We start from the raw sequence: 25,539 nt of genomic DNA on the forward strand, positions 1-25,539 counted from the left end.
GGACAGATACAATTTTATTATCCCAGGCAGAAGAGTCTGTCCAACTTGTTCTGGTACAAAAGGTGGAATAAAGCTAAGCTTTAAAACCGGGTGCACTGTGTGATGTACACATCTTGCCCTGGGAAGGGTGGGGAGATGTGTGAGAGGAAGGGAGACAGGGAGTCGAGGAGACTGTCGGGACGCGTGGGCAGTGTCTGGCACGAGCTGAGTCCTTGCTGGTGAAACGCATGAACACGTGATGATACCAGGCCCCTGGGCCGAACGCAGAGCACGGGGAACAGTATTTCAGGGACCAGGGCTGGGAATGGTGAGTTCTAGGTAAAGCTGGGATCAGAGTAGAACATGACATCACGGGGTAGGTCGGGCCTCGGGCCAAGGGATCAGAGTTGGCAGGAGGCGCGACGCCGGGCTTCAAGGGCAGTTTATACACAGGCATCGATGATGCTGTCCCTCCTCTTGTGGCCAGCTGTGTGCTTTCCCATGGGAGACTCCCTGGCTGCTTAGGAGCCAGTCTGACACACCAGGTGACTGGGCTTTCAGGCACTGAGATGGGGCCCTTCTGGGCTGCTTCAGAAACTCAGGGTCACAGAGGTTTCCTGGGGGAGTTCCCGTGCTCTCAGAAGTGGGTGGGTTATGCAAACTCATCTCCTAATTCTACTTACTTAATTCAGGGAGCTTTCTGGGGGCCTCAGGATCACCAGGCCTGCCTCATTCCTGCTTCTAGCTACCAGGTGTAGTAAGGCATGCCCACGGCCTGGGGTCCCAGAGGGCGCTCCCTGGACCGTACCCCTCTCCTTCAGGAGAAGCTCAAGGAGACAAAGCAGGCTGCCCCGGGTCCAAGGTGCCCAGGTGGGACATGTTGCTCTGCCTGAGGACACGAGGCCCTCTGGGCGCTCGGGTAGTTTTAGTACACGCTGGGGGGCGGGCCTGTCATCTCGGCACTCACCGCATCCCCGCTGTACTGCTTCAGACAGTGAAGCAGGCGGCAGGTATTGGACAGCCAGAATGACGTCATCTCAAAGTCGTCATTGTGCTTCTGTGGAAAGGAAAAGACATCCCTGGGAGTGGCGGCTCCCATTTGGTTAAATGCTTACCTGCTGCGTTGTTTCCCACTCTTACCCAGCATGCCCCAGACAGACCTGATGTCAGGCAGGCACTTGCCAGCCACAGAGATGAAACCCACGGCCAAGAGGCTGTGTCACCTGGGATGGCACCCTGACCCCTCTTCCTGGTCCCGATCAGTGGCACACACACCGAGGACAGGCTGCTGCCACAGATGAAGGAAGCAAAGCCAAGTGACACAGATGAGCCTTGACCCAGTGGCCCTGGGCTGGCGGTCCTGGCAGGTCTCAACCGCCAGTGACCGCACCCAAGAGTAGGGAGCAAGCCCGTGAGATATTCTGAGTCCCGTTTATCCAGAGGTCAGATGGCCAACGATTTAACCCTGGAAAATGGCTACAGACCATAACTAAGTGAGAAAGCTGTTCGACAACCTAAACTGCCGTGGTGCCATTTCTGCACGAAGACTAATGACCCCATGGACTCATCCTGCCAGGTAGCCATGCAGCATCGAGGTGTCAGGTAGGAGCTAAGAAGATACAAAACAAGGGAGCTGAACAGAAGGTGACGGGCGGGGCTGAGCTTGGTGATTAGGAGGCTTCCCTGGGGAACTGACATTGGAAGTCGGTGGACTCACCTAGACTGGCCCCGGCCCCCTGCAGGAGCTCATGAGAGGCCCAGGCAGGAGACACAAACCGAGTGGCCCACATGAGGTTACGCTCAGAGCCGGGAGCGGGTCCAGGCCTCAGGGCCCGTGGCAGGGAAGGGCCGCAGCCACTGCTACACACCAAGCGTGAAGCTAGGGGTCACGGCCGGCTGGGGCACGCTCGAGGGGGGGCGGGGAAGGCAACACGCCCCGCAGGAGGCAGGCCTGGCCAGGACTCTGCTCCCAAGGAGGCCTGGCATCCTGAAGCGGCAGCGTGTGTAAGAACTGAAGACCATGGGCTCGCAGGACACCACCGCCTGGGCCCGCTGGGAGGTGTAAGAAATCTCACCTCCTCCCCTCTGGCCCCCATGTGGCCTCGCCTCCCGGCAGGCCAGCCTGGTCCTGCCATGACACCCGAAGAGCCTCGTGCCTTCCGGTGTTTACATTCCCGAGACGGTGCCAACGTGCCTGTGAGCTGCCCTGCCCTGCCCTGGCCCAGGCTGCATGACCCCCCTGTGCCACCACCCGGGACAGCAGGCACGGAGCCCCCTGGACAAGTCTGGGGGATCTGTGTTCAGGCGGGGCCAGCCCCTCGGCTGAGGATGGATGTCTTCCATCAGCTCTGGTCACGGGGGTCCCCAGGGAGCCACTGGGGCTGCACTGGTTTCTGGGCCTCCCGCCGTTTCTGAGCCGGAGCACCCTTCCCTGGGAACCCCGGGGCCCGTTACACAGGTGAGCGGCTCTGCTCTCCTTCACCGTCAGGGCTGGGGCGCCCGCCTCAGTGTGGGGGTACCTTGAGGACTTTCTTGATGCCGTTGATGGTGGAGGTGAGCAAGGAGTGCACCTTGAGGTCGTCGTTGACGTGGTCGGCGTGCCTGACGCACATGTAGAGGATGTAGGCGGGAAGACAGGGCACGGTGCCCGCCAGCGCCTGCGGCTTCAGCTCTGCCGGCGACAAACAGCAAGGGTTCCACTTATAGCGAAGCGGGGGGCTGAGAACCCTGGCCTGAGGGGCGAACGTTTCAGTGTCTCCCTGTAGCTCCCCGAGGCCTGCACGTGGGGGTTGGAGAGGAGAAGGGGAGAAACTCCCCACAGACCCCTCTGAGCCTCGTGCCCTCAGTTCTCGAAACTGTTAAAAACCCCCACACAGCCGTTCTTGGTCACCTGGTCTCTCAGGTCAGGGCAGGCTCCACGCCCGGTCCTCACAACATGGAGGCAGAGCCCGCAGGTGGCTTCACACATGGGCCTTGGGCCTCACGAAGGCCCGTGGCTGGAGGCCGGCAGCACGAGCTGGCTCCCCCTGGGCAGGAAGTCCCACTGGCCCTCCCTGCTGTTGTGGCCCCGGGTTCCAGCGGAGGAAGGAGAGGGCTGTCCCAGGAGAACTTGGCAAGTTACAATTCCAAAGACAGAGCCAGAGTGCGGGCCGGGCGCCCTGCACCTCAGCACACTGGCGATCGGCTCAGAGACCACCCGGCAGGGCCTGCCCTGGCCACCCCGACGGGGTCTCACCGGCCTCCCTCTCGGTCAGTGCTGACTTGGCTACAGTCAGGAACAGCCATGACTCCCTGCGTCCCCAGCTGCTCCATCTGCGCCCCCCGCCCCTACCAGGTGTGCTCTGCGGACTGAAAAGGGCTTGCCCTCCCCCCCGTGAGCCACAGACTCCCACTCAGCCTCTGGGTCCTTCCCTGCCAGCGCCCGCGGGCCAGGGAGAAGCTGGGACGGCTTTCTGCTCCAGAGTAAGCCAGGGGAGGTGACGAGCCAGGCTCAGAGCCGTGAGTGGTGGCAGGAGCCCAGAGGAGGAGGAAGGTGCGGGCGCTAAGGAAAGACGCAGGTGGGGCCAGGCCCTGGGCACAGCGCCTGGGATGGCACCCGTCCCCAGCCCTCACCTTCTCTCATTCCTTCTGCCCCAAAGCCCAGCCCAGCCTCAGGAGTTGCCTGCAGGCTGAGAACCACACTGAGCGGAGGCCACTCCTCTCCACCTGTGGGTAGGCCGGGGCAGGAGAAGGGGCAACACCTCAAGTCTCCTGCCAGGGCGATCCTGGGACAGGGCGGGGATGTGCCATCGCATCTCCAGCTGGTGCTTGGGTTGCACTGTCCCCTCAAGTACACCCTACCCTTCAGGCTAAATGCTAGCGACAGCCGTCATCCTCTGGGCACGTGGTTTCCCTCGGGCCGCGTACAGGCTCCACAGGGGGCTGTGGCTCGGCCCTTGGCTTTAATTGTGATGCCAGAAACACTCATTCAGGAAAATGTGCGTTAAAGCCCATACTCCAACCTACAACTTCTTGCATTGAGCCTGACCGTAGCTTGCGTGGTCTGCCCAGCTGACCGTTAGCATCTCGGGAGCAGGGACCAGGGCTCACTTCTCGATTCCCCACAGCAGCCGGCCAGAGCTGGGGCGCTAGCCCCAGGGGAAGGCTTGGCACTCGCTTGGATGGGGCTTAGCAGGAGATGACCTTGCCTTGGGCCACCTGAGCGATGACCGTGGGAAGGGGCCATCTACTGGCACAAGCTGTCTCCATTATGACAATTATTTTTTACTCTGATGCTGTGAACTTGGAGTTTCATTCTCAAGAGGGAAAAGGTTCATTCTTAGCAGCATCTGAACAACATGCTGCCTGTTTAAGGAAGTTTGAGACGGACTCACATTTAATTGTTGGACAACTGTAGGGGAATTTATCTGTTACAAAAAGAGCAAAATGCTCCGCTACTAAAAATACGCAGGGCAAAGAGCTGAAGAAAACCCGTGCTAGGCCGAGTCATCCTGTCCTTCCTGTAGCCTCGGCGCGCGGCGCACTGCTCACAGGGCGGGCCCTCAACACACTCGAACTTCTCTGAAACAATGGTCACCTCTGCCAAAGCTACCACGTCAAGCCCCTCACATCTGAGAAGGGTCCTGTGGCTTTAACACAGCCGGTTGCCTGACAGTTCACGTGCGGGATGGGCAGGGTCGGTACTCATCCCCCTTACCGAAGGGAGGACGAAGGCACCGTACAGAGAGGAGCGGACGGCTCAGGCCCAGAGGACCAGCCCACCAGAGTCCCCCTTCTTATCCAGGACTCTCTCCCCTAAGACACCCCCTCTGGCTCTGTAGTTGGCCGCTGACTGGGCTGGGCACCCAGTTAGATGGGGAAGGGGTGTGTTGAAGCCAGATGGGGAATGAACGAGACCAGAGGAGAGGGAACCTGTACGGTTGACAAACCAGGCCCAGGGCTGGCGAGCAAAGCAGTTCCCAAGACCCCCGGAGGGCAGCCCACACCAAACCACAGCGTCAGCACCACCAGGAACTCACTAGAAATACAGCGGCTAACGTGATGAGCATGAGGGGGCTGTGCGGGGGGGCGGGACATGGGGTTGAGGGGTGGAGGTGGGATGTCTATGGGAGGATGGGAAGGGGGTACCGCCCGGGGTTCTGACCTGTCACCAGGTTCCGAATGAGGAGGGCCTCATCCTCCTTGTGGTACTCCAGCATGCCCTGGAAGTCCTTCTCTTTCCGCTGCACGGTGACCTGCCTGTTGAGCTCGTGACGCCTCTTCCCATTCTGGGCTAAGGTCTGGGCAGCTGAGTGGGAAGGAGACAGCTGGTCACGGGGCAGCAGGGGCGGACACAGAAGCATTTGAGGAGAGGGAGTCAACAGGCCTTCAAGACTGAGCAGTCTCAATATGGTATATACATTTACTGATTAAAAACCAGCAGCCGCTGCCACCGCCTGAGTGACCAAGAGAATGAAAACGCAGGGACCAGGAAACAGAAATCCAGAAAAGGAGGAGGAGGCTGGGGGCAGGACAGAGGGACGGCCCGAGGCTGAGCAGGACAGACAGCACTGCCCTCTCAGGGCCCCGCCCGGCGCAGCGGCTGGACCTATGCAGGTGACTGGACGCCTGTGACAGGAGCTGCCCAGAGGCACGTGGTGTTAGGACAGGGAAGGATGGCACCGAGCCCGCCCTGGGGATGCGGCTCCGGGGCTGAGGATGAAACGGGGCAGGCATCCAGGGTGAGGTGACCACGAGGGTCCTGAGCAAGGTGGCATGTGCAAACGGGGTGGGAAGCGGCAAGGTCAGCTTTGCAAGAGGAAGAGGACAGTCTGGGTGTTTCTCTAAGAGCAATGTAAACCCATCCGACCTCTGTGGGCCAGGGCCCAGCGTGGACGCGTAATCACAGAACTGCCCCTCCCCTCCCAGACTACCACAGCTGAGAGAGGCCCTGTGCTTGGGGTCTTGGGGTAATGAGCTTTCTTTCACTCCACCCAGTCTTGCCTCCCGGCTTCAAGCCCTCTGAGGGCAGGCCACAGGGACACGGTCTTGGTTGCCCCCCTCTCCAGCCCGCGGAGCTCGGAGGAGGTGGCCCCACACCTGCGGTACTCGCGTCTTCACCCAGATTCTGGCGGGCGAGTTAGGTGGACTCAGGAGCTGAATGACTTGGTCACGGGGCCGGGCTGGCGGGCACCAGGGGCCGGTGCACCTGTGCCTCACGAAACGCACACTCACACACCTTACCTTCTAGGTCCTGGACTTTCTTCATGTGAATCTTCAGTTGTTTCTTGAGTTTCTTCTCATTCTTTTCCAGCTTCTCTACCAGTTCTTTAAGGTCCTGAAGGCAGAATGGTGCGGAGTGAAACATCCCCGCCCCGCCCTGCAGGGCAAGGCCTGGTCAGCAGGCCCGCCCCACGCAGCTCCCTGCTCCCTGGTCTGGGCCCAGGAAGTGGGAGTAGGTCAGAGTTCATTCTCACAATCCAGACGGACCAACTCCTGGCTCCAGTTGCCTGGTGCCCCGCTGAACCCCACGGTTATCTAGGCCATCTCAGGTTGTCATGCCAACCCCCTGGAGATACTCAGCCTGGGGGTTCCCAGGTGTGTGGGCAGCGCCCTGGGAAGGGACGGACAGTGTGACAGTGGGGGCAGGCGCTCAGCTGGAGGGGCCTGGAGGCCGGTGAGGTTACCTCGGGACCCAGCTCATGCCCCTCTGTGGGTGCCCATCCCCAGCAACCACGGCCCCTGGAAGCAGTCTGCCCACTGGGACCTGGAACAGCACTGCTGTCACCCTGTTCCAGCGGGGCAAGGGCCTCGGTGGAACCTCAGAGACATCTGGGTGACCCCTTTTCAAGGCTGGCCTACGGACGAAAGCCAGCCAAATCCTCAGTCGCAGTGCTGTGACCACAAAGGACCACAAGCCTAGTGATGGGCGTTGTTGAGGACTTCAATTATTTATCTTAGTAAACAAGAAAAGTTAAACAGCCTGTACTCAAGAAACTTAGGACAAACGAAAGGGAACACGGTGCTGGCTGCAGTGGGGGTACAGTTGGGGAGCTGCGGAGGCCCTGGGTCCCAGAGGCTGGAATTACGAAGGGCTTATGAAAGAATGAGTGCGACACGAGGGATGTTGGAGACAGATGACGTGCCTGGGTCATCTCTACGTTTTCACGTTGTTACCAGGAAAGCCACTCGCCTCCTCCCTTCCACAGGGCCTCCTGGGGTGTCCCAGCACCCTGGGCTGCGCCCCTGTGCACAGCCTCGTCCCCCTGCAGACGGCAGTGCTTTGCCAGCTGGCCGGGAGCACTGCTGTTTGCTCAGCTGGGGACAAAGATCACGGAAACCCTGCCCGGGACTCTGCCTGTGGGCGCAGCCTCTGCTGGGTGAACAGTGTGGGCCGTGCACTGGAAGTCTCCCCTCAGACTGAGCTGGAGCCCCCTGGTCATCCGCGTCCTCGCCCGCCCACCACCCAGGCTGCCCCTGCTCAGGCCGGGCCTGGAGGCCCCGAGCTGACGCCTCAGCTGTCCTGGGAGCTGCACAGTTCCTCCAGGGGCCCGTCAGGAGCGCTGGCTGGCAAAGGCATTTCCCACACTGCCTCCTTCACCTGCAGGAGCCAGTCCGCCATGTGACGGCTGGAGAGACGGAGACAAACGGCAGGAAGGGGGAAGGAGAGCATTCGTATACAAATCCTATCCAGGGACCTGTGGTCCAGGGTCCCGCTGCCTCCGCTTCGGATTCAGTGAACTGGCCACCCCTCCGTGGGCCACCTGGTTGTAAGGGGGCGACACTCCTGGATCCCCAGCTCTGCTGGGGTGTGAGCCTGCAGGGTGGTTTGGGCCCTCCTGCGGTTCCCACAGGCACACGCCGCTTCAGGAGGCTGTTGGCCCTCCACTGCCACCCCACCCTACCCCCCACTCCTGCCCCAAGCCTGTGTCCACACCCCTTCCTGCTCCTGCCCAGCTACATGGCTGACATCCCTGCAGCTCAGCTCCAGCCTCCTGGGCCGGTCGGTCTTTATTTGTAACACCTGTTAATCCTACGTAGAGTTGTGTTTTCAGAAACATGATCTATTTCTCCTTTTTTATGTGTCTTGTTTCCCCTTCTAGCCTGTAAGCTCTCTGAGGACAGACTGCCTTCCATTTCTCTGGCATCTGCCAGGGCTCCTTTGGTGACTGTCAGCACGGAGGGCCACCAACAATTCCTCCCAGGACTCCTCCTCGCAAGAGGAGTCTGCCCCACCCTCGCCTCTCTCTCTCTGTCCCCCCTCTCTCTCCTAGCCACGGGATTTATTTTGGTCAGTAGAAAGTGACAGAAGCAACCTTGTGCCCGTTCTGGGGCTGGGTCTTCAGCGCCCCCGCAGTTGCTGTCATCCTCTCGGAAGTCAGCTCAGGGCAGACCCATGCGAGAGGGAGAGCATCTGGAGGGGGACACCCCCCGCAGGGAACGGCCAGCACCAGCCCGGACGGGGTTCCTGACCGCACAACGCCTGGCTGAGACAGGCATGGGACAGGCTGTCTCAGCTCCTCCAGCCCTAGCCCACACCAGTGCAGCAGAGACCAGCTGTGCCCGGCGTGTCCACCAGGCCCGGACGGGGTTCCTGACCGCACAACGCACCTGCCGTTCCCAGCTGCCGAGGTTTGGGAGGTTGGTGACACGGTAAGAGACGACGGAAACATTTCCTCAAACCCTTGCTGGCTGGAGATTTCTAGATTCTCTCTGTTACTGGGCCAAGGACATGAACTTTGTCCACTTGGCTAAAGGCCATCCCTGGTCCCATTTTCTTCCAGAATATGACTTCCCAGAGCTGGGATCCACTGGGCGTGGCTACCCACCAGGTTCTCATTGGTCAGCCGGGTCATCTCCTGCTGGACACCGAATTCCACCTGGGCCTCCGGGGAGAGCAGCAGCGTCTGGGAGAAGGTCTGCTGCTGCCTGTCCAGCTCCTCCTTCAGGGCCTCCACCTGAGCACTGAGCCTCTCCACCTCCTCCTCATGGGCACGGCTCTGGGCCTGCAGCTGGGCCTCCAGCAATCTGCATCAGGGAGAGGAGGGCAGGTGAGCTGGGCTCGGGTCAGGGCTCCAAAGTGAGGGGCCCCGGACAGGCATGCAACAGGGGAGCAGCCAAGCACACAGCAGCAGCGGCAGCAGCAGCAATGGCATGAACCCAATGGGACGGACGCTGAGGGCCAAAGATCTGCGCGGCTCATCAGGCAAGCAGGCCAGCCTGTCCTCTCGGAGGGTGGAAACCAGGGCCAAACACGCAGCCCTGGGTCATGGGCCTTTTTCTTGTTCTTATTTAAAAAGATTTTTTACTGATTTTTAGAGAAAAGATGGGAGAGGGAGAGAAACATAGATGAGAGAGCAAAACATCCATCAGTTTCCTCCTGCAGCCCCCTACCGGGGATCGAGCCCACAACTTGGGCATGTGGCCTGACTGGGAATTGAACCCTTCAGTGCAGAGGATGATGCTCAACCAACGGAGCCACACTGGCCAGGGCCCTTGGTCTTCATTCTTGAGCATAGTCTGGTTGGCTTGGGAATGAGAGATTGTCTCCACCTCAGAATGTCATCAGCAGATATAACTTTCTTATAGACTCTTCTAAATAAAAGCATCCACATTTGCCCCAAAACTCACAAGACTCTCCTTAAGACAAAACTCTGGTAGACTGAACTCATCATTTGTCTCTTCTCCCTGTAGATTCTCTGCAGGTTTTAGAAAGGCCAATTATTAGCCCCTTTCCTTTTTATCTTCACCACAATCCGTCCACGTAATCTCCAGCCCTATATAAACAGACCCCTCCCCCAGTCAAAAAAGAAACTAAGACTATTTGCAAATAATGTGGGGGAAGGTTTAAGATCAACTGGTGTCATGACAAGCAGCAGAGAGACCTACAGAAGGTCTGGAGAAGGTTGGGGAGAGTCTCCAAAGACTCCCTGAGTCTAGAAGGCCCAAGGCTAGGGTGCGCCAGTTACCTGGACAGTTCTGGGGGAGAACCACTCAGTCAAAATCAAAGCAAGAACTTAATGATGGTTCCTAAGCAGCCTCCACTGCAGAAAGTTAAATACTAATGTGACTATGGTGCTTTCTTCATGGACTTGATTACCTGAACCAACTCCCTGATCCAGGAAACTTCACAGGAAAGAAAGGTGGGGGGCTCTGGGTAAAAGGGACCATCCGAGCTCCCTGACATGATCCGCCTGGGGAAAGCTCACTCCCGCCTCTTCCTGGGATGCAGATAAAGACTGTGTCCGGAGCTGGGCACAGCCTGGCAGACAGCTCGCAGAGCCCCTGGCTGTTCTGGGGACGGGGGTGGGGGGGCTCCATGATTCTGCAGTTCTGTCATCCTGGGAGGTGATCACTGCCACGAGACAGGAGGGAGCATGCGAGGGGAGTCGCCGCTGCCAACTCCCAGATGGAAGCGGCCAGCTCCAGCAGCACCAGCAGCACCAGGTGCACTGCCGGCTCCCGGGCCTCTCAACAAAGTAATGCAGGTGGGTGAAGGATGGCGGAGGAGTGACTGGATCACCCGCGCGCCAAGGCCACGCTACCGAAGGAAAGCCGTGATGTGAGGATCACGGAGAGTAATTTGGAAATCACAGCAGCACTTTAGAGGACACACAGTATCTGGAGAAGATCCGCTCTTGGCTACAATACGCTCAGGTACTCACCAGTAACAGAAATGTACAAGAGGCAGGATGCAAGGAGCTGGGATCCAGGGATTCTGCCCGAGGAGCAGCTCCTGGTGTGTGAGTTTACGCTCACATCTTTCTTACTCTGCCTGCAGACTGTGGTTGGGGGACGTAGCCCAGGGTTCTGTGCAGGGTCAGAGAATCCCCGCCCAGCGGCAGGACAGCCACCTCATCCTGCAGGTGAGACAACTAAGCGAGACGGAGGCCACCGCCAGTGACAGCGGCCGTGGGAGGCAGATCTCCGGACGCAGAGGCCTGGGCTTTCTCGGTTTTACTGGTGTGTCCACTTACGTACGTATGCAACCACTTCTCATCGATGGACAGCCAGGAGGAATGCCCTGCTTTCACATATGGCCCCCCTTCCCGTAGAACAAGCCTGATGGGACAGGAATCTGACCTTATTGAGTAATGGCCATTATAATAACAGAAATAGCAGCTAATATTTAGTCTGTGCTTATGACATGCCAGCCACATGCAAAGTGCTTTACCTGTGTTAACCCTACTACATGTAATGACTGTGGAACAGGTTCCATGCTGATCCACGTTCCACCAGCGAGGAAACACAGGCAGATGTCACCTTGCTCACAGGTGGTGGGGTCACATTCGAACCCAGAGCCAGGAGACACACTCTCTCAAGAACCAGCTGACCTGGACTCTTTCCCCAGGAAGAGATGCTCTCGTTGGCTCTAATGGGACCTCCACCGTGCCACCAGTGGCAGAACGTGGACGGAGGTGCATGAGGGCACCTGGCTCCGTTCTCATCTTCCCCGCCTCGCCGAGCCTCAGTTTCCCCTTCTGGGAAACAAGCCTGAAGGCCATGGCCCCATCTGTTGTTGGGAGCCTCAAATGCACAAAGCTATGCCACGGTCCCAAAATGCCGCACGTGGGCAATAAACGTGGGACACGACCATCGTGTTGCGTTACCTCTGCACGTCTACCCTCCCTTGCTAAGCTGCTCACCCACGGCTGAAGGCTAAGGGGTGATGGATTCAGACTCTGGTATCAAATGAAACCAGGTTCCACTTCTGCATCTTCTGCTTAAGCAGCAAGTTCCCTAAACCCTGCGAGCTTCGGTGTCCTCGCCCGTGCGCGTGCGGTGAGGGGCAGACTTGGCACCGCACAGCTCAGCACGGGGCTCGCGGCTGCTGTCAGCTCCAGGCAGGAACCGCGACAGCGACCAGCGGGCACGCGGGCGGAGGGCGCTCCCTGCTCAGCAGGTCCAGCAGAGTTAGGGCGGTCCACCGGTCAACTGGTAACACAGCAGCAGCTCAGACTCAGGAGGCCCCAGAATTAAATCTCCTTCTCAGCCTTGTTCTAAAAATAGCTGTGCCTGCTGCCATGTGGAATTCCCCACGTTGGTTCCTTCAGACAGCACGTCAGTGAATTGGATCAGGTGGCTTCTACGGTTCCACCGAGCCATCAAGTGCTGTCACCTTGACCCCAACGAGCAGCTTCCCTGACCTCACCCACACAGCCTGGACACAAAGTGCCAGACGGTCGCCAGAGGGGCCGCCCCCGCACCCCAGACTGTGCCTGTGCCCTGGCATCTACTCCAGCTGGCACAGTGTACACGCAGCAGGCAGAGCGGACAAGGCAGACACAGGCAGAAAGGCTTCTGCTCCACCTGGCAACTTGCTTCAGGCCTTGGTAGGCCAAGCCGAGTTCTCCATCTTCGTTCAAATAGCCCCAATCCTCAGTCTTGCTAGAAATGAAGGACAAAACAAAACACAGGGTAGGCAAGGACGCCGAGTGTAGAGGAAAGAGACAGGCAGGCAGAGAACCCAGGAAAGGGAGGCGATTCTAGCCAAGGTCCAGAAACCAGAACAGGGAAGACTCTAGAAGTCCGGCCCCCTCCTTCCCCTCCTGTCTGCAGCACATGGGTACCTGCAAACACCGTCTCTCCCCCCGTCTCCCTGGTGCCGGCTACTGCCAGGCACGCTCCTGTGGGACCTGCTAATCCTCACAGGACAGAAACATGGCCGAGCAGCGAGCGAAGGGGCTCTGGGGTGGGCAACCCTGGCACCGGCAGGCTCGGGCTAGCAGGCCGTCAAGTTCTCACTCGGCGTCCTTGCCTCGTACCACAGTGAGCCTCCGGGAGCAGGAGGGGAGACCTGGGACAGACGCAAGCAGGAGGGGAGGACCCACGAGCTCGCCCTGGGACCTGCGGACACCAAGCAGAGTGGGGTGGACCTGGGATGCCGGCTCAGCGAGGGTAAGGAAGGAAGTTACGTATTTTACCTGCTTCCCAGTGGCGTCTCTTCTGTCTCTACTTAAAGGCAAAAGGATATTAACTCATCTTGATTCCAGCCCTCCCTGCAGTCTCGTGAAAAGAAACAGATAATAAAGCCTTTGTGATGAGAACTTTCTCCCTCAATCCTGGGATTGGGTTTTGTTAGTCCTATTTACTCCCCTGGCCAGTTCGTTTTCCCTCTCCAGCTGCCCAGTGTTGGCCTGAGGCCGGCAGGCAGCTCCTGGCGGTCGGGGGCACCCCACGTGCACCTCCAGCCTTGTACTCTCCACCCCGAACAGCCCTGGGCACAAGAGACACTCAGAGGACAGCGGGACCAGGAGGTGAGGGCAGGCAAGCCCACCGGATTCTGCCCCTCCACCCCGTTCCCCAGGGCCTCTGCCCCCGGGGAAGCTCCAGCTTCCCCTGCAGGAGCTGCAGCGACACCATCTGCTGTAAGGATCAGTGACCGCTCCCTAACTCCCGGGGGAAAACAGCCATTCCCAGGATTGCTTTGGCCACGGTCGCTCCTGTCCAGCCCGCCAGGCTGGGCGAGGGATCCAGGGGGTACAGCTGGATGACATCTCCCGAGCTCAGCCTCGTGGCTCAGCCCCTGTGGACTCACGGCTGCTCACACAACACCAGGCTTACTCCGAAAAGTCTGCGGGGGGAGGGGGCACTGGCAGTGAGCATACCTCTGGGGATACTCTGGCCTCTGTCCCCTGGTCTGCTGTTCACTGTTGCGGCTTGTCCTCTCTCCAGTCGGGCAGTGGGTGAATTACTGCCAGCAGGCTCATCCTGGGCACCTCTCCTGTCCAGGACTCCTGCCCCACAAGCGTCCAGAGCCCTCCCCCGGGCCAGGCCTCCCGGATACGCCTCTGCTTGAAGGCTTTCTGCCGCCCTCTCCTTGCTGAGCTCCCTGTGTGTTCCTTTTTCCCAGCACGCCCACCGTGACATCCCAGTGCCCTGGACTAGGGGAGGGGTTGCCGGCAGCTTAGCACCGGTCTGTTCTCAGGTAGTTCCACGTCCGCTACACTAGGCAGGCCTTGGAGGAGCTAGTGCTGTATGACCCAGCGGGCAGCCCCCCGGGGAAATCCGGGCTCAGCCGCAGTCACTCTTGGGGAGGCCCAGAAGCCTGCACACAGGGAGCCTTCACCCACGTGGGGAGACAGCGGGATGCAGATTACCTGCCTGACACCCCACCCCAGCCAGACCCCAGGTGGTGTCCTGAGCCTGGTCTGAAGCTCTCCCCCTGCCTCGCACTGGCTGGCCCTCTCCTGCCCGGGAGGGGCTGCCGGTCTCTCCTACAGCGTCACCGCAACCCTGCAGTTCCCATGACGGCAGCCGCTCCAGCCCAACACTCTCCAGGGAGGGGCGTGCGTGTTGCCGGGCTACCTCGTGAGAAGTTGGCATTAATCCCCCACTGCCAGCCTCCGAGGGAGACACACAGTTCCTCGTTCTGTAACATGCCAGGTATTATGCACAGAGAGAAAAGTGAGAACCGGCAGCTCGGTCACCCCACAGTGCTCAGGAAGTCAGGCACACGAGTAAATTAAAAACTAGTCAACCAAGTCCGTGTCCATCCTTTGTTCCCAGATGAAAGAGAACCAAAGCCTCACAGGGTTTCCCCCTCCCCCTCCTCCTACCTTACTAGGGGCCAAGGCCCGGGAAGGAGTGCCACCTGGTGGCAGGCAAAGGAAAACTCCAGACAGCTCAGGAGTTCCTTACATTAAGTGGCGTCAATCAATCAATCAACAAATGTTCATGGAGAACCTCCTCTGTATGCGCCACTGTGCTGAGCCCCATTCCCAAAGAGGCCACAGACACACATGAACAGGCAGCAGGTCCAGTCTCCGAGTGCAGGAGGCAGCAAGGAACTGGCCGGGGAGCCAGCCGTCTGGAGGAAACTCCTGGCTCTGCCCCCCACAAACTGGCGGGGTGGCCAGGGCTAATCAATCACCCGCGCCGCACCTGCTGCTTCATGTGCAACGTGGAAATGCTCCGCCAATTTATCTGAGAGGTTTCTTCAGGGTCTTCAGTTATAACCTTGTTCATTGTAAAGGTCATGCACCAGAAGAGGCCTGGGATAGCATTTATTTTCCCTCTGTGGAGACTGAAAATTAGGACGCAGCAACCATCCCTCTGCCTGGTTTAAGGACCTGCCTCAGAGGTTCCTGTCAGCCGGGAGTTGGTCAGTTTCCCATTTCTAACTTGACCACTTTGTGCTCCATGGATGTTCTTATTTCCTTAGTTCTGGCCTTTCTACCCATCTGCCCCGGAGACTTCCTGGGATCTCTGAGAAATGGGAAGCGGCAGCCCAACGCCACGAACGAGGGAGAAACGGTGGGAACAGCAGGCCTGGCCGTGCGGGGGTGAATGGCTCACGGGCAGATGTGACTATGCCACTGAAGGACAGCAGGCAGAAACCGTGCCGAGGCTCAGGGGCGGCGGAACTTGGGGGACATAGGGAATGACCACCTCCTAGAAGAAAGCTGAGTGTTTCTAGCCAGTTAAAAGGGGGACCTGAAAGAGGAATTGAGCAGGATCTGCCCCCCCCCCCCACACACACACACACTTTGCCATTCTGAGTAAGGCATCCTGCAACACCTGGGCATTTGCCCATCAGCTCCAAACCCATCCTAAGGTGGCTGCACACACCCCTCCCTGGTTAAACAGGGGCTCCCCTGTCCTGGCAGGTGCATTAGGGGGTGAGGGACTGCCCAGGTGGCAATGGCAAAGCTACTCTTTGTGCCGAGGGCTTCCTATTGTTTCATGGGACCTGCTAGGTGAAGAGGGCCTGGGAAGAGGTTTCTGGGGACCCAAGGAAAGGTCCAATAATGCACCCTAAATTTCACTTCAAAGCTCTATAGACTTGGCAAGGCTTGGATGGAAGTGGCCAGTGGTCAAAGGAGCACTCTGTTCCTGGAGCCAGACCTGAGCCCTGGGCGTACCTGCTCCTTCCTCACTCTGTGACCTTGAGTGCGTGCCAGAGGTGAGGCCAGCCTGGGAGCAGCAACCACCTCTGCTCTGCTCGCCCATGCCCATCCCTCTCCGGACCCACCCTCACAGGCAGGACCAGGCAGCCTGGAGAAGACCCTCTCCGACCACCCACCTCCCTGCAGCAGTCAGTCTCCGGGGCAAAGACCAGCCCTCTCTTCAGTTTGCCATATATAATAGGGTACTAATGATGCAGGTTTCTCTTAGCTCCCAAGATGTGGAGTGAGAGATCTTTTTGGAAGTTAGAAGCGCTACACATATTCCTGTGGCCATTCCCAGAGCAGGCCCTCAAGACCAGCTTCTGTCCCCCAAGATGAAAACAACAGGAAAGACATGTATGTAAAGATCAAAACAGAAGTCTGTAACTCCGCAAGTTAACAAGTGAAAAAAGTTCTGAACTTGGGGACCATGGACTCTCTTTAGAGAGGCTGCGTCTGGGCATGGGGACACTTTGAATCCCCCTAGAAATGAAAGCAAACCTTAATCTAAGTTCTTCCCAAACCCTCTCCCCCATCACCCCTGCACAGTCGATTTATATTTAAACCAGAACACTCCCCATTACAGGAAGACAGCAGGAGAAAAGTAACTCAGCGTGTTCAGGGCAGCCCTCCCTGTAACAAGATGTCCTTGCCAGCTGGGCGCCAGGAAGCACAGTTCGAATCCTCCTGCCCTGCCAACACGCCTGAGGGCCTCCCTCACTGATGCATTCACCAAGTCGGAAGAGAGGCCGACCCACGAGGGTCCCTTCCCGGGCCGTGGCCCCTTTCTCTATGTAACCAGTTCACAGGCTGCATTAGTTCCCTAGTGGACCCTGGGCTTGCCGGGAACGGAATGAGTTTAAGATATCAGAAAAGCCATTTTTATTTCATCACCATCATGGCTGCTAAGGAAGACCAATCCAGGGTATTAAGCAGCCCCTAGAAAATCTATACTTGGGACTGGATCCCTGACAGCCCTTTGGATGAAGAAAAGGGAGCTGATAACGGTGATGGTTCTGAATATCAGGAAGACACACACACTCGCTGGTCAGGACCAGGTGGTGCTTCTTTCTTTCTTTTAAATTTTAACCCCCCCTGTGCTCATTTCGTATGTTCACCCAAGATCACTTACAATGACTAAATCTTGACCAGTCTCAGCACCGTGAGACTCACCATCCTTGTCTTCTCTCCTTCCTTAAGGGAAAGGAAAGACATCTCTGTTGAAATCAATTTAGTTTCTTCCTGGGGGCCTTCTGAGCACCAACACAGTGGGCTGGAGGCAGCCCAGCCTGAAGTCAGGCCTTCTGGATTCTACTTTAACTAAGTTACAAGTCAGTTCAACCCTTCTGGGCCTTAGTTTCCCCATATGTAGAAAGGGGCTCTATGAAAAGTTCTGGAAACCAGACCACAAAGGAGCCAGCAATTCTGTGACATTCCTGCAGATCGAGCACCACCTACTGACATTTTCTGGGAGTGCATGCTGTTTTCAGCAATCCGAACAATGCTTACTCAACATCCAGTAAGCTGATGACGTTGAGAGAAAGGTAGCCAGGGCAAAGTCCAGCTCCGTTTTTACTTTTTTTAAATCCTCACCCGAAGATATTTTCCCGTTGATTTTTCAGATAGAGTGGGAGAAAGTGAGGGAGGGAGGGAGGGAAAGAGAAACATCGATGTGAGACACATTGATAACCGCCACCCAGGTACATGCCCTTGACCGGTATCAAACCCGTGACTCTTTGGTCCAGGGCCAACGCTCTAACCACTGAGCAAACCAGCCAGGGCCGTTTTTTACATTTCTTTTGCAGCAGCGCTGTAAGTGCTCTAGCGGCCCAGCTGGCTAACCGCAATCGACATACAGAGTGTGTGGCTATCGTATAGCTCACTGGCTGAGCATTGACCCATGCACCAAGAGGTCACCAGTTCGATTCCTGGTCAGGGCATATGCCCAGATTTTGGGCCAAATCCCCAGCAGAGGACATCGAAGTCTCCCACCTAACCTCTGGAATGCCTGGCTTGGATTCCCTCTCTTAAGGGACAGGTGGCGGGACATCCCTGTGGACCGACCGCCCACCACTGAGTACAGTCGGATTTGCAGCCAACGGCTGGGGCAGGCCCCGCCCCCGGGTTAGGTGGACGGCTTTGTGCCAACTTCCCACGCAATGCGAAAAGCGACTCTTTCCCTTTCCTGAGCCTCCAGCCACATCTCCCAGGCCTCCCTTTCTGAACGCTTTCAGAGGACGTGAGTCTGGCTTATCCGGTTGCTGGAGTCTTGCCGAAGCTATCAGCAGGCTTCCCGAGGTCAGGGGCTCACAGCGTCTGCTCCTTCGCATTTACCTCCTAAAGCAGCTAAGCCCCTGATGCTGAGGGCAGTCAGAGCAGGAGGAGTGGCCTTCACAGACTAGGGTGGGCAGGACCCTTTGCCGGCGCCTCCTCCAGGTGCGGTTACGGCTACAGCGAGGTGGGACTTACCTGTTTGTCTGGCAGACCCCGTGATAGGCCTCGATGGCGTCTTCCTGATCCACGTGCTTCTCACTGTTAGGCCAACTTGTTCTGGCATTAATGTTCGGCTCCTGCAGGTCCCATGTGAAGCAAAGAAATAACTCTGGTTATACAAACAGTTGTCATAAAATGACTTTATATCTCCGGAGAAATTCAAAACACTAATTCAAAAAGAGATATGCACCCCACTGTTCACTGCAGCATTATTTACAGTAGCCAAAAAACGGAAGCAGCCCAAGCACCCATCAATAGGTGAGTGGATGAAGAAGATGTGGTGGATTATACAATGGCACAGTGGCCATAAAAGAGAAAGAAATCTTACCATTTGCAACAACATGGATGTACCTAGAGGGCATGATGCTAAGTGAAATAAAGACAAATTCCATATGATTTCCCGTACATGTGGAGTCTAAAGAACAAAGCGAACAAACTAAACAGAAACAGACTCAGACGCAGAGAAGACTGAGGGTTGCCAGACTGGGGCTGGGCCAAAGGTGAAGGGATTAAGAGGTACAAACTGGCAGTTACGAAACAGTAACAGGGATGTCAAGTACGGCTTAGGGAATGTAGTCAATAACATGAAAACAACTACGGATGGTGCCAGGTGAGCACTAGAATCATCGGGGGGATCACTTCGCAAATTATATCACTATCGAACCACTATGCTGTACACCTGAAACGCATATAAAATAATACTGAATGTCAACTGTAATTGAAAAAAGATGAATGACTATATCCAGAAAGAAGCATAAAAACGAGCCCTTGGGAAAAGACAAAGGCCCCCGGCTACCTCTGATAACAGCAGTTACACCCAGGCAGGGGGTGACTTTAAAAAAAAAATCCTCACCGAGGATATTTTTCCATTTATCTTCAGATAGAGTGGGAGGGAGAGACAGACAAAGAGAGAAGCATCGATGTGAGAGAGACACATCGATCAGTTGCTTCCCGCATGGCCCTGAGCAGGGCTAGGTACTGAGCCACAACCAAGGTACGTGCCTTTGACCAGAATTGAACCCGAGGCTCTTTGGTCCATGGGCCAACGCTCTAACCACTGAGCAACCAGCCAGGGCCAGGGGTGACTTAAAGGTCAAGTTGGGAGAGTCACAAGGCCTGGCTGTGAAAGGCACCGAGTGTGGACAGTGGGGGTACGATGGCAAGGGCAGTATCTCCGGAGGAGAAAGCACCCCAAATCCAGAGGCTGTGACCAAATCCTGTTTTGAATCCTCCACGCTCGTTACTGCCGACCTACCGCCACCCCCACATGCCCAGGCTCATGCTCAGAAGTGACCCAGCCGCTCAGCGTCCAGAGTGAACAGGTGCCTCCGTCCCCTCCCTCCCACTCCACAATCTGTCCCAGAAGCTGAAAACATTTGGAACAGATGCTGAGTTGGACTTGCCACCCTGGGAGGACTGAGAGAGGAAGACTTTCTTCAGCGCAGAACCTAAGGGAATAGCAAGGGGCATGACACCGGGAGGGCTACTCAGGCTGTGGTCCTTCTTTAATTCTGTGCCTTGTTCCTTTGGAACTTACGGAATTTTAGAAGATTCTAGACACTTCAGCCAAGTCCCCATGAAAGGTCATGTTGGGGGGGCTCCCTTGCCCGGCTTTTGGAGGAGGATCCAAAAGACTCTGCTCTTGCAGGTTTAAGCCCCTCGAGGTAAAAGTATGTAAGAAAAACACTAAATCCGCTTCCTAGGGTCACCCCCAACAAGCCTGACCGAGGAGACCCCATCGTGTTACCGAGCTCTTGCCCGCCAGGCGGCGCTGGTCAGCACTGACGATCTGGGTCCTCAGGATGAGCACCTCCTCCTTCCGAACCTCCAGCTCCTCGTTGGCCAGCCTGAGCTGGTTGAGCAGGAGGCTGTAGCCGTCGGGGGAGCTGTGGGTGCTGTTGTTCTGGGTGGCCTGGGCGGCCACGGCCTTCCTCAGCTCGTTCAGGTCATTCTTCAGCTTCTTATTCTCCGACTCCAGCTCTTGCCTCTGGAAGACAGCCCAGCAACGAGCCCCATGACTCTCTGAACCCAGAGCACTGTCCCAGGTGGGTCCCCTCCTCTCCCTTTCTCAACCACCTGCCTGTCCTCCTGAGAAACTAAGAGCAACCTCCCCTGTTGACGACAAACCACGTGGCAGAAGTCCTGACTGGCACCAGCCAGCGGCCACAGCTGGGTCCTGGCTTGACTCTCCCACCCTGTGATCGCTGGGAAAGCCTGTGTTCCTGGAAGGGATTCGAGTGTATTCCTAAACTTATTTGGCCAACGAAGCCCTTCCTTGTGGAAATGCCAGGTTAATTTCAAACAACATGCCTTTTACATAGGATTTCCTAGATCTTCAATCCATGAATGATCTTTGTGACTTTCCAAGACAGGATGTGGGATGCAGGGCTCCTCAAGTCTTTGTCCAGGAGCCCCACATGGACACACATTTTAGAGAATACACCAGGAACACTCTTTGTTGTTTTGGCCACATAGAAGCCCCTGGAGGAAAAACTACCTGTGTTTGGAGTCCAAAGTACCATTGAAACTCAACTTTGGAATGTCTTTAAATTTTTCTGGATAAAATAATTTTGTGTTTGAGATTAATTCAGATGATAAAGTCTGATGATCACACATACATTGCTGGCAGGGCCCTGGGATATATGAGATTTTCCCCAAGGAAATCCAAAAACGTGGGTAAGTGGGCACTGGTTGCACATTTGTTACAGAGCCGTAGGGCCACAGAACCGAGGGACCAACGGGCACAATCTCTCTTTTCTGAACGAGGCGGCTGAGGGTGGAGGGGAGAAGGCTCACAGTGAGCTCTGCAGAGGCTGAACCAGGACGTGAGCCCAGGACCCCATCTGCCAGCCCCCCCCCCTACTTCAGGCCTCCGTGGACAACGCTCTGCCGGGTGTGCCAGGCCCGAGGGCCCTTCGGCCCAATCTCAACCTCTCAGGCAGCACACCTGAGCCTTCAGCCCAGTACCCAGATGTGTGCTTCTGCCCCAGAGGTGGGTTCCTTTACTCGTGACAGAAAGATCAGGGGGGATTTCTGAAATGATGGTCAGGAGATCTAGGGTTTAAGCAAAAATCACTCCTCGTCCAGGGTTCTCCCGGTGTAGCCTAATCTCACTCATGTGCTTTGGGCAGGTTTTCAAATCCAGTTTGGTCAGGACCAGGGTGAGATTCGGGGCTCTTCTCCTGGGCAATGCAGCTGCTCCGAGTTATGTGAGGTCCTGTACGTGGGACCAGCTTGATGACCCTGGCAGACTGGACACATTCCCAACTACCGAGTCTCCAGGACTCAGGGGAATAGGGCTGCTCCGCTGCCCATTTTCTGCACACGCCTCCCTGCAGAGGGCCCAGGCCCGCGTGCCCTCGGGCAGAGGCCTCCGGCTCTCCACCTCACCACCTCCCAGGGGTCAGCACTGGACACACCACAGGATCCCTGCCTCACATCTCTCCATGCAAGTCTTGATCGTTTGTTTAAAGTGGTTTCATTCCTCTGGCCATGTTTTATTTTAACTGACAATGAATCAGGCAGGTCAGACATCTGTGACATAATAAGAAATACGCATTTGGTCTCAGGCCCCAGTTCCTGGCACAGAGCTTTTCAAATTCTTTTGTAAGGTCCTGAGTGATGGATGGGAGAAGCATCTTTGTTATTCAAAAGCTTCTTGCAACCACACAGGGGAGTTTAGGCTAATGAGGTGACCTTTATGCTAATGAGGTGACCATTTGAGGATGGGGACTGGCTGGCTGCCTGAGGAACCAACCTTGTGATTGGAGGGTTGGGGCTTTCAGCCCCACCCACTGACCACCAGAAAAGGAGGGGGAGGCCTGGAAATCGCTCACTCATGCCTGTGTAATGGAACTGCCGTATAAACCTAAGTGACGGGGTTCAGAGAGCCGCGGGTTGGTGCGCGCATAGTGGTGCTGGCAGTGCCGAGCTCGGGAGGGCGTGTGGCGCTACATCCTTTCTCAGGCCTTGTCCTCTGCACCTGTCCATTTGGCCCTTGTATCCTCTAAAATAACCAGTAATGGGAAGGAAAGGGTTTTCTTGACTTCTATGGGCCATTCTCACAAATGACCGAAACTGAGGAGGGGGTGGTGGAACCCCTGATCTGTAGCCAAGTTGGACAGAAGTGTGGGTAACCGAGGTCCCACCACTGTGACTGGTGTCTGAAGCAGGGACAGTCTTGTGGGACTGAGCCCATAGCCAGTGGGTCTGTGCCAAGTCCAGGTCGTTAGTGCCAGAGAGGAGGTAAGTGCTAGGACACCCCGTTGGGGTCCACCGAGAACCGGATAATTGCTCAGTGTGGGAACCCCACATTTTGTGCCAGATGCACTGTGAATAGAGGGAACCGTTTGCCATTAGCATCTGCGACAGTTCCGTGTAGTAAAGACACAATTTCCTTCCTTTCCACGCGGGGAGGGGAAGTGTGCTTACGGTTCTACTTATCCGCAGCCCGGAGCTTTGTCCGACCGCCAGGCGGGGGGTCAGCCTTACCTTCAGGGTGTTGTAGGCTAGATCTGCATCCTGGTCCAAATCTCCGTCATTCTTTGGTTGTTCCATCTGCTCGGACAAAGGGGCAGAAAGGTGAGCACAGACTGAAAATCAGATATTCCGCAGAAGTATCGCCAACCATGGTCAAAACAGGCGGCTTTGCCCTTGGCACACGTGTGCTTCCTTCCCACCTTCGAAACGCAGCTCGCTACCTCGGGCCACCGTGACGCGCTCCATAAAGGTCTCCCCGCTGCCCACCTGGGCCCCCTCCTTAACCTTATTCTCATGATCCTCACAGGCACCTGTAGGTTGAATGTGTGTAACACTGTGCTAGGGGTTAAGTCCACCCAAAGTCAAGATGAAGTCCTAACCTAGCCTGGAAATAAGGTCTTTGCAGATGTGATCGAGTTAAGATGCCACCAGGATGGGCCCTAATCTGTGACTGTCCTTACAAGAAGCAGAGACACACAGGGTACATGGCCACGTGAAGACAGGCAGAGACGAGCTGTGTGGCTGTAAGGCAGCGGCCAGAGCAGGGAGCAGGTTACCCCCGAGCCCTTCGAGACACGATAGGTGTCTGTGGTTCTAAGCCATTCAGTTTGCGGTGCTCAGTTTCGGCAGTCCTGGGAAACCAGCACTGTAAGACTCATGTACTTATTTAAGAGGTTAATTAATATCTAATAATTATGTATTTGGTAATGAGGTTAATGAGTTCCTCAGGTTTTTTGGGATGTGTGTACACATGTGTATTCTGTTTTCCCAATTAAGTCACTCCGAGCACCTGTGGAGAAGCCTGCTCCCTCGTGTCACCTTATAGCAGACAGTGTGACAGTCGGCCCCTCAGCTGCTGCCGTCTGACGTCAGAAGTCTGAGGCCGGTGGGTGTGGACGGCAACTGGGACACTTGTCCCTCAGGACTTGGCTGGGCAGGAATTCCTACGATTACTTGGGAGCTATTCACCGGTCCCGTGAGAAGGGACAGAGACACTATAAGTGGTTAGCTCCTTGGGGCGATTTCAAGTAACAGGATGAGAGTCTCTGAACGGGATGAGTTTTTGGAGCTAGAGCCCGACAGTGAGTAATCAGATTGCAGTGCTAGCAACCTTAAGTTCAAGTGAGGCACCGTGGCAGGTTAGGTGTGCCTCAGGCTTGGGGACTGTGACTGGGTCTGAGCACCTCCTACAGCGCCTTCCACAGCAGGACAGCACCCTGACGGCACTGTTCCCAGCCCTGCAACCTGGGAAAACACTGCTCCGAGGCACCAGCTCCGCGTCGCCCCTCACCATCATCGGTCGTGATGGGCCTGCCCAGGGCCAGCTGTGAAACTGCCACTCCAGCGGGGAGGTCTGTGTTTCCGTTCTACGTGTCATGGATTTGTCCCATGACCACGGACAACTGCTGAGTATATTAGGCTCTTGGGAAAGAGATCAATTCCTCAAACTTGAATTGCTCTGAGTATTAGTTTGTGCTGGTTGTCATGTTTCTAAGTGGGGAGCCCATTGAGATCACCCTGGTGGCCCAGGTGACCTTGCCAGGCCTGGGGAAAGGGAGCCGGAGAGGTGGGAAGGGAAGTACGTGGACAGCCTGGCTGGCTGTCAACGAGGCCCCTCCTCAGGGCAGGCTCAGGCACCGCCACACGGATGGCACACCTGGAGGCTGCCCTGTCATTCCTTATGCAAGGGCTGGCCTCTCGCTGTAGCCCAGACTCCAGACCGTCTCTCCAGAATAAAGACCCAGGATTCTTCTCGGGACCAAGGGCAGATCCGAGACCACCACCTATGAAAGCTTAGTTTCAGGATGCTGTAGAGGGGTGATTCCATCATCTCCCCTGCCCCGCCGTGCCCTTCACACTAAACACTGTCGGGGACAAGGTCATTCTCCTTAGAGAGCGAGCTTCGGTGTGTGTTACAGGGCTAGGGGCCAAGCCTACAGTTCTGACTCCTGCTGAGTCATTACTTTTTAAGCAAAGAGACACCCTGTTTTATCTGGTGTCAAGACAAAAAAATACCTAAAGCCAGGATTTCAAAACGATTATGCACTCTGCGGTGGGGACCAGGAGAGAGTCTTCGGGGGCGGGTGGGTGGGCCAGTTGCCATGTCAGGCGCCGTCTGAGGCCCTCGATGCAGTCTTGCAGCTTCTCTAACCAATGTCACTGATGAACCTAATCTTTCCACTTTCCATCCTGAATCCAGTCCACCTGAGAGATTTAAATCCATCAGCAAGATTTATCTCCACTAACTGCTCAGGAAAACCACCACAAGAATCTACTAGTGTCTGTAACACCTCTGAGTGGACAGGGAAGCCAGGTGCTGGAACAGGAGACTGTGCAGAGGTAGAGCAGGAGGAGGGAGGGCTGAGGATGTGGGGAGCGGGTCGAACCCCACAACTGGCAATTCAGCCTGAGAACAGACCAAAGACCTTTGATAAGCCCACTATGAGGTCAGCTAACGATATGACCCATGTCAGAACCGGCCTTGTTCCCCATTAGAAGTGGTCCTTATCCCTCCCAAGAAGTAAAAAGCGGCTCTGCTCTCCTTGTCACTGCTGACTGCAATGCCCTCTCTCCTCCTACAGCACCAGTCTGTTTTTTTAAATATATATAATTTTAGAGGGAGAGAAAGAGGAAAAAACCCACATAGGTGTGAGAGAGAAAGATCGATTGGTTGCCTTCCGTATGCACCCCAACCAGGGACCAAACCGAAAATCTGGGCATG

General features: G+C 56.4%; 1 protein-coding gene across 2 annotated transcripts in view; it reads right to left on the reverse strand.

The window, feature by feature from the left end:
* Positions 1-25,539, reverse strand: part of MYO5B (myosin VB) — a 303,619-nt gene that overhangs the window by 10,616 nt on the left and 267,464 nt on the right. Inside the window, exons 27-35 of one of the 2 annotated variants that reach the window (XM_036245271.1) lie at positions 22,830-22,895; positions 20,086-20,325; positions 18,315-18,415; positions 12,268-12,345; positions 8,787-8,985; positions 6,202-6,295; positions 5,123-5,266; positions 2,499-2,650; positions 947-1,036 (exon numbers count right to left, since the gene is read on the reverse strand). In XM_036245271.1, the coding sequence (XP_036101164.1) occupies positions 947-1,036; positions 2,499-2,650; positions 5,123-5,266; positions 6,202-6,295; positions 8,787-8,985; positions 12,268-12,345; positions 18,315-18,415; positions 20,086-20,325; positions 22,830-22,895 (1,164 nt within the window). The remainder of the gene's footprint in view (positions 1-946; positions 1,037-2,498; positions 2,651-5,122; positions 5,267-6,201; positions 6,296-8,786; positions 8,986-12,267; positions 12,346-18,314; positions 18,416-20,085; positions 20,326-22,829; positions 22,896-25,539) is intronic. The other variant, XM_036245270.1, reaches the window with a different exon arrangement.

Source organism: Molossus molossus, unplaced genomic scaffold (genome assembly GCF_014108415.1).
Source record: "Molossus molossus isolate mMolMol1 unplaced genomic scaffold, mMolMol1.p scaffold_m16_p_6, whole genome shotgun sequence".
NCBI lineage: Eukaryota > Metazoa > Chordata > Mammalia > Chiroptera > Molossidae > Molossus > Molossus molossus.